This window comes from Antedon mediterranea, chromosome 3 (assembly GCF_964355755.1).
Source record: "Antedon mediterranea chromosome 3, ecAntMedi1.1, whole genome shotgun sequence".
Taxonomy (NCBI): Eukaryota; Metazoa; Echinodermata; class Crinoidea; order Comatulida; family Antedonidae; genus Antedon; species Antedon mediterranea.
The window spans coordinates 20,017,642-20,026,122 of NC_092672.1; the positions used below are offsets into that span (position 1 = coordinate 20,017,642).

The 8,481-nt window shown below is 37.7% G+C and overlaps 1 protein-coding gene across 1 annotated transcript; it reads left to right on the forward strand.

Moving 5' to 3' along the window:
- The first annotated feature begins 6,939 nt into the window (after positions 1 to 6,939).
- LOC140044126 (uncharacterized protein F54H12.2-like) lies at positions 6,940 to 8,262 on the forward strand. The gene has a single exon (XM_072088606.1). The coding sequence runs from the start codon at positions 6,940 to 6,942 to the stop codon at positions 8,260 to 8,262; it is 1,323 nt and encodes a 440-aa protein (XP_071944707.1).
- The last annotated feature ends 219 nt before the right edge of the window (positions 8,263 to 8,481 follow it).

Genomic DNA, 8,481 nt, shown 5'->3' on the forward strand with positions numbered 1-8,481 from the left:
GTGAGTACGGTAGGTGTACTATTTAAATGTTATGATTTTCTAAAAACCAAATGATGGTTACATCACCAATAGAGTTAGCCTAGGCATCTAGGCTTATAATAGGCCTACTAGACAATATGTGAAAAGGTAATTAAATAAAATACTTTTTGTCTTTTTCTATTTGGACATTGGAATCAATCATACATACATTTATATTTTTTTTTCTGTTACTTAGACATTTTTTCATTCATACTTCTTAAAGGATGTCACTGTAGTAATGTCTAATAAGTGCCTCTAAATTATTTAATGCACTTCCTAATGATATCACATGTACCCCGATCTCAAGGAATTGTTTTCTGTATTTTAAGTAAAAAACCACATTTCATCAAATTACTAGTACATTTTAAATGATTATTGTCAGCCGTTTTTCATCTCCTCTGCCGCATATGGCTACTAAATTCCAATAATTACCATTTATATCGTTTAGTGTCTTTATGCTTCCTGTCCTGTTTGGTTTTTTTTGTACGTGTTTTGTTCTGCCTTTTTGTTATATTGTACATGGCTTGCACGCCACAAGTAACTTCTAGTTTAGCTTCTTCTTTTTAGCTTTTAAAAAAAATTGTATATGTTTATATTTTGAAGCAAAAGTATATTTTTTTATTATTTTAATTCTTTATTTTGGTCAAATGTTAACGTTCTATTTTAAAGAATAATAAATCTTACTTGAAATGAAATGAATTTATAAATTATGGAACTATTAAGAAAGAAAACAAATAAAATAGTTTATTCATATCGATATTGCAAAATTATTTTACAACTCTTTATAGAGTATTGAAAAACTCATTGTATGTGTTATTTTTTTAATCCTTTAAATTGTATTAAGCTATTAATCAATTTTTCCTGTAGTAATCTTTTGTGGTCATTTTTAGATTTTCTTTTGCATATGTGTTATGCACACATTATGTTTGTGAACAAGCTCCATTACAAAAATGATTTTATTATTATTATTTTATTATAACTTATATTATCAAGGTTCTTTTATTTTTGAATGAATCCCAAAAGTTTGAGATCTGTCAGTCTTTATAGTGTAAAGCTGGGGTTAAGACAGAGCTAAAATCCTCTGGATAGAAAATAGGGTAGTATAAACTCTTGAGATGGTGAAAAATGTTTTGCAGAGCAAAGTTTTTAATGGATTTTTATTTTATGACCTCTCCCCCCCCCAACCCCCGATTACATCGTTCCTCTTGAGTTTATTTTGTAGTATAAATGAAGCATGGCCTCCTGAGCTCAATTTGATTTTTTCAAAGTTAAAATAATATAGATATGTAACAGGTTCGTACTACTAGCGTCGTAGCTTTATCGCGTAGTATTTTCCGGAGCTGCAGCACTGGCACAAACACAATAAAATCATCCACAGAGACAGTTCTTGGTTTGGAAAAGTTAAATTCTTTTATTGAAGCTAGTAACCAGTCGGAAGGAGATATAACAAAAACAGTGTTACTATTTAAGATAACATCAGTGATCGTATCATTAACGACAGTATAGGCTACTATTGCGTTGTGTCTAGTATAACAATCAATCAACTATATTAACTATAGTAAAACAATTCTAAAATTAAGAGAGATAAAAATATAGATGCTTACCTAGTAACCAGTCGGAAGGAGATGAAAACCTTCACTTTGGGCTAGGCACTAGTAAGTGTCATCCATTCCCAGTTGGGTACTATGACAATTTTTAACCGATGGTACATACATTTACCATAACGTTATTTCGTAGTTTACAGAACGATTGTATTGTAACTCGAGTCATACACATGTAATTATCAATTTAAAGTTCGGTTATACAAAAAAAGAAACTATTGAAAATGCAAATCAATTAACAAAATCCCTTGTCCATTTATGAACTGACTCATACTGAAACATTATACACTAAATATTCATGACCATTTTCCCGCCACTTGGATGAGGTGACTCATCTATTTATAGCATGGTCACTAGTAGTAAAAGAGGTACTTTAGCCCAAAGTTGACCTTGGGGTATTTCATGGTGGTTGCGCAATAGTTATGTAATTTCCACCAGATGTTTCTAATGAAGGTCATTCATGTCCTGGTACTTCAACCCAAGGTTGACCTTGGTGTATTTCCTGGTGGTTACGTAATAATAATAATAATAATAAATAATATATTTATACAGGATAAAACAATCAGATAACAGTGTATCTGTTTTACATCGTGGTCCTGTCTTAATCAAAATATACAAAAAGAGAAACTTAATTAAATATAATACATGTCAGTTTTTTATGAAAAGGAATGAGCTTTGTATCTAGCCTTAAAGGACGTAACTGTTGGGGCCGATTTAATATTAACTGGTAAATTGTTCCATATTTTTGAGCCTGCAACTTTAAAGGACGAATGTAATTTCCACCAGATGTTTCTAATGAAGGTCGTTCATTTCCTGGTACTTCAGCCCAAAGTTGGCCTTGGTGTATTTCCTGGTAGTTACATAATAGTTATATAATTTCCACCAGATGTTTCTAATGAAGGTCGTTCATTTCCTGGTACTTCAGCCCAAGGTTGGCCTTGGTGTATTTCCTGGTAGTTACGTAATAGTTATATAATTTCCACCAGATGTTTCTAATGAAGGTCGTTCATTTCCTGGTACTTCAGCCCAAAGTTGGCCTTGGTGTATTTCCTGGTAGTTTCGCAATAGATATGTAATTTCCGCCAGGTGTTTCTTTGTCTCTTATTTATTAATTTTTTGGCGCGATGTTCTGGGACGTGGTGAGTGACGTCATTACTTTATTTACGATTTAAGACGGTGTATCAAAGTGAAGCGGTTATTGTTGTACTATTCTCCAGTTGTTTTGTCTATTTTTGCGTAGAGTATCTCTTTACAGTATTTCATTATGTCTGGAAGTATATATTTTTCGCAAGGGAGTTGTGTAGATACTGTTATAATAATTAGCGATGATGAGGATACTGTTGTTGTTCCAGGCAGTGATATAGATGATCGTTACACGGCGGCCGAAGAGGTTATCCCCGCCGGTATAGATGAAAGAGTCGAGAGGAGTAACAGGCCTACAAGTTGTATATTTACGTACGTGGACGAGGTGGAGAGAGAATTTTTGTTGAAAATGGAGCGTTTGGTTAAACAATTGTTTGCTGCTCAAGTGTTAGCCAAGTGTTGGGTTTTAAGTAAAGCGGCTTGTTATGGTTGTGAATTTGACAGGAGCAGTCAAAAAGATCATGATTTTTGTTGCATGAAGTCTCTAGAAGAACAGATTGACTATTTTTATCGGGAGGTTCTGGATAAGAAGTATGTTTCACCCGATACCGTTTACAACGAACTAAATATGCACGGAGAATATTCATTGCCTCGGTATAGACATTTCGTTTATTTTCTTGTCAATACCCTGATTAATTCAGAGGCTATTTTTAAGCTGTTGTGCGAGGATATTTAAATTGTGTTTCGCACGTGTCACGGAAACGATTGACCGGAAATAACAATCATTATCTTTTTAATCACTTTAACGGGCTACTCCCCTTACTGAGCTGCATATATATCGGCGCTGATTCAAACGTAATCATTCAGAACTGACACTCGTCTCACTCTCTCTACCTCTCTCCAATTCAGTTAAACGTTATTAGCCATGCATTGTTTACCTACTCCAAAAGTAGCCATCGGCGAGAAGGCCCGTAGGGCTATGAAAAGAGTTATGGGGAGTTCTAACGGTCAAGCTGACGTCTGCAGCAGTTTAAAATTACCAAAGATGGCTTCTACATCGGCGAATATATTGGACCCGAGAAAGCCTTTTAACGGTCAAACTGACGACTGTAAAGGTTTTAAAAAACCAATGATGCCGCCTACTCAACCAAAGATTACCGTAACATCAACGAATCGGATTTTCTTGTCTGAAAAACGTCATGTGGTGGCTCAGCGATGGGGTGAAGTTGTTTCTGTTTGCCTCAGAGAGTATTACCAGACGGAAGAAAATGGTGTCTACAAACCTGGTCCTCTAGGTATTAATTTACCCGTTCTGCTGTGGCAAAAACTTTTCAACAACATTGATATAATTCTCCAGGCTCTAGAAGACTTACAAAAAGACATTAACATGGTGGTGGCGTTAAGAATCCCGCTTTCTGACTCACCGATAATACATGCGGTAGTAAGTAGTTGGAAAGAAGAGCAGTTTGTGTGTATTCGTCGCTATTACCAATCTGAAGAAGGAGGCAAGTTTAAACCCGGTAAAAAAGGTGTAAACCTTCCAAAGAGTCAATGGTTCAAGATAATTGAAAAACACGGGGAAATACAGAAGATGATTGAGGAGGTTACCGACAATGTTGGTGTTGACGAAAACGACAACGGAGGACGTACACCATTGACGCTGTTGAAATAACTTTTTTAATAACAAACTCTAAATCTAAATATTTTGTTTATCGATGTAACTGTATTTGCAATTTTACTGGTATTCTTTGTATTTTCACGATTAATCTAAATATTTTTTTTTTCTCGTACAATTAACTTAAACTTATGTTTAATCCATATTAATACAAACTAAAATTCCAATCGTTGTACTGTATTATATGTGTGTGTGTGTGCTGTGTTAATAAAAAAATTGTTTTGAAAAATTACAAAAAATAGTTGTTATTCTTTTTTTAAAAAGTAATGTTGCAAGCGTGAGTGTTTCATTTCATCGAGTGAGAGAGTTAGTTATGGACAGACTATTGACTGCTACGTACTACGACCCAAAAAATCCCGGTAGTTTCGGGGGTGTCGATCGACTTTACAACAACGTAAAAAATGACTCTAATATTTCAAAGACTGACGTTCAAGACTGGTTAGAAAAACAAGATACGTACACTCTACATAAACCTATTCAAAGACGATTTCTGAGAAACAGAGTGTTTGTCACAGCTATTGACGAACAGTGGGAATTGGATCTCGTTGACTTGTCTTCTTTAAAAAAGTATAATAAACAAAACACGTTTCTTATTACGTGTATAGACGTACTTAGTAAATATGCTTGGGTTTTACCTATAAAGAATAAGTCTGCCGATTCTATGCTTACTGCCATGAAAAAACTATTATCTGGAAAAAGAAAGCCATTAAAAATTCACACTGATAAAGGTACAGAGTTTACTAATCGTAAAGTTCAAGCGTACCTAAAAACGTTGAATATACATTTTTTCACTACCAATAACGAAACAAAAGCTAGCGTCGTGGAAAGATTCAATAGATCGTTGAAAACTAGGATGTGGAAATACTTTACATCAAAAGCTACGCGAAAATATATAGACGTACTTCCGAAATTAGTATCGAGTTACAATAATTCTAAACATAGATCGATTGGCACGAAGCCCTCGCAGGTTACAAAAGATAACGAACATCAAGTTTGGAAAAATTTATACAAAAAGAAACAAAAGAAGCAAGTTCGCCCCAAATTCAAAGAGGGTAATAAAGTACGGATAAGTAGATACAAAATGCCTTTCGAGAAAGGTTACCTCGCAAACTGGACGGAGGAGATATTTAGGGTGCGTAAACGTATCGGTTCGGCGGTGCCCACGTATAAGCTGGAAGATTGGGACGGTGAAGGTCTGGAAGGTACTTTTTACGAAAAGGAATTGCAAAAAGTGTCCAAAAACGACAAGGATACGTATCGCGTGGAAGAAGTGCTAAAGAAAAGAAAACGAGGTGGGAAAACGGAATATTTCGTTAAGTGGCTAGGTTATCCGGTCAAGTTCAACAGTTGGGTTCAGAATATCGACCGGTAAACATCATGGCTGCTCAGTTTTACGTCCTTTTACCTAGCAACAGTTCCATGAACTGTTTCCCCGAAAATACACTTACGAGCTACACGACCAAGCTGGCGGAGCCTATTCATTTGTACGGTGAATGGGAGGTTGGCTTAAGCGAAATTTATTATCCCCATACGTGGTATAACGTCGACGATACCAACAATAAATTGCTGGTGAATATAAACGGCATCGAATTAGAGGAAGAAAACTCGTCGACCGTAATAGCTATAGCCCCTGGGTTTTATTCATCCGGAGGTAAAGTGATTGATGCTCTTAACGAGGCTTTGACTTCAAAGTCGTTACAGTCCAAAGTGAGATTTCGGTTCAGCTCAATTACAGAAGTGGTTAACGTAGAAACCGTCGCCGAAGCGTCAGTTACGCTGTTTGATGGATTACCCACATTACTCGGTATGGACAAATCATCGATTCCTCGAGGATCTAGTACGTACGGTTCAAGACCCGCGTACATTCACCACAGAGTGCCGACCTTGTTTGTGTATACCGATTTAATCGAATCTCAACGAGTTGGAGACGCGAGCGTCCCTATTTTGAAAACGTTACAAACCAGAGAATCAAACATGAAGAAAAATGTCGGACATTCGTTCTCTAGTCCTCAGTACAAACGGATGGTGAAAAAAGATATCGATACCATCCTTATAGATATAAGAAACGACACGGGAGAAAAGGTATCATTTCAACGAGGAAGGGTTCTCGTTAAACTACATTTCAGACAAGCCAGATCATCGTATCTCGTCTAAAATAATAAGCATAAAATAATGGGTACAGATGATTACGTAGATTACTACGTCAGACAGGCAGGGGGTGGCGATATACCGGTGTTTCAAGGATCGTACAATCAAAGGGGATTCGGTTTGGGAGGTATCTTGTCCGGTCTCTTCAAACAGGCTGTACCGATGCTAAAGAAAGGTGCAAAGGCTCTCGGAAAACAAGCGTTACGCACGGGTGGTGAATTAGTGGGAGATGTTCTGAGCGGTAAAAACGTTAAACAAGCCGCTAAACGCAGATTTACTCAGGCTGGTCAACGTATCGTTTCCCAAAAAGGTAACGGTCGGATGAATAAAAAGAGAAAACGTAGACGTAAAGGCATCAGTCGATCGAACGCAAAGAGAGTAAGAAGATCCTCCGATATATTCGATATCTAAAAAATGGCTTTTGTACACAATCACTCGTGCGAGTGTTTAAAATCGGAATTGGACTTGTTTTCTGTGCCACCGACACAGACTAGTATAACCAAAGGACAATGGGTACAATATCACCCTTTCAACAGCATCACCGACGTGGGTCCCTTGCAATTCAACATACAAGGATCCAGCGAGGAATACATGGATTTGTCTCAGACGATGCTCAACGTTAAACTAAAAATTACTAAACAAGACGGTACCGATCTCCAGCCCGCCGATCCGGTAGGCCCTGCCAATTTACTTTTGCAATCGTTGTTTAGCGAAGTTGACGTTTCTTTGAACGAGAGATTGATTACCCCTTCGACAAATACTTATTCGTATAGGGCGTTAATTGAAACATTACTGACTTATGGATCCGATGCAAAGGATACTCACCTCACGGGTGGATTGTTTCATAAAGACACGGCCGGTAAAATGGATGTAGCTGACCCTACGCTAGCCGAAAATGCGGTGAATAAAGGTCTTAAAAAACGGGCTCAATACATCGGTGGTAGTCGTTTTGTCGACTTGATTGGGCCTATTCATTGCGATATATTTTTCCAAGATCGAATGATGCTCAACGGCGTAGACGTCAAAATTAAACTGCATCGAAGTAAAAACGCATTTAGTCTCATGTCTTCAGATGCCGCGGCCGGTTTTAAGATCCACCTGGAAGACGCGTCCTTGTTTGTTCGAAAGGTCCGCCTGAATCCCTCAATCGCGCTCGCCCACGCAAAAGCTCTGGAACGCGGTCCGGCTAAATACCCGCTGCGCCGCGTTGAGGTCAAGACGTTAACTATACCGCGCGGGAATCTGTCGTTTACCAGGGAATCGCTGTACAACGGTAATCTACCGAAACGCTTGGTTGTAGGACTGGTGACCACCGAGGCATTCAACGGTAGCTACGAAAAGAATCCCTACAATTTTCAACATTTCAACACCAATTTCCTGGCTCTATATATAGACGGTGAGCAAGTACCGTGGAAACCGTTAAAACCAACGTTCGAAGACGGAGGCAACTACATGCTGGCGTATCAAAGTCTATTTTCGGGCTCTAACACGCTGTTCCAGGATACCGGAAATCAGATTTCTAGAGACGATTATCCTAGAGGCTATTCGTTGTTTGCTTTTGACCTGACACCCGATTTGGCAAACGCCGGACATTTTAATCTAATTCGTCAAGGAAACATACGTTTAGAAATTCAGTTTTCTACGGCTTTGACCGAGACCATCAACATTTTAGTTTATTCAGAATTTGACTCAATCATCGAAATTGACAAGTCTCGTAACGTGATTCTAGACTTTTAATTATGGATACGATACAACTATTGAGGTTAATTAAATCAGATCCGTTGGCTAGTAGATACTTTCGAGGGGTGTACCCTTCTGACTTGCTGCCTTCGGGTGATGAGGGATATCCTAGGGCTTACATAGCAAACGTTGAGCCTAGCGATCAAAACGGTTCGCATTGGGTAGCCTTCTTTTTTAATAATTTAAACAAAGGTGAATTTTTCGATTCTTTCGGGA

Excerpts from the sequence above, each read along its gene's own strand:
- LOC140044126 (XM_072088606.1), top strand. The coding sequence starts at position 6,940 with ATGGCTTTTGTACACAATCACTCGTGCGAGTGTTTAAAATCGGAATTG.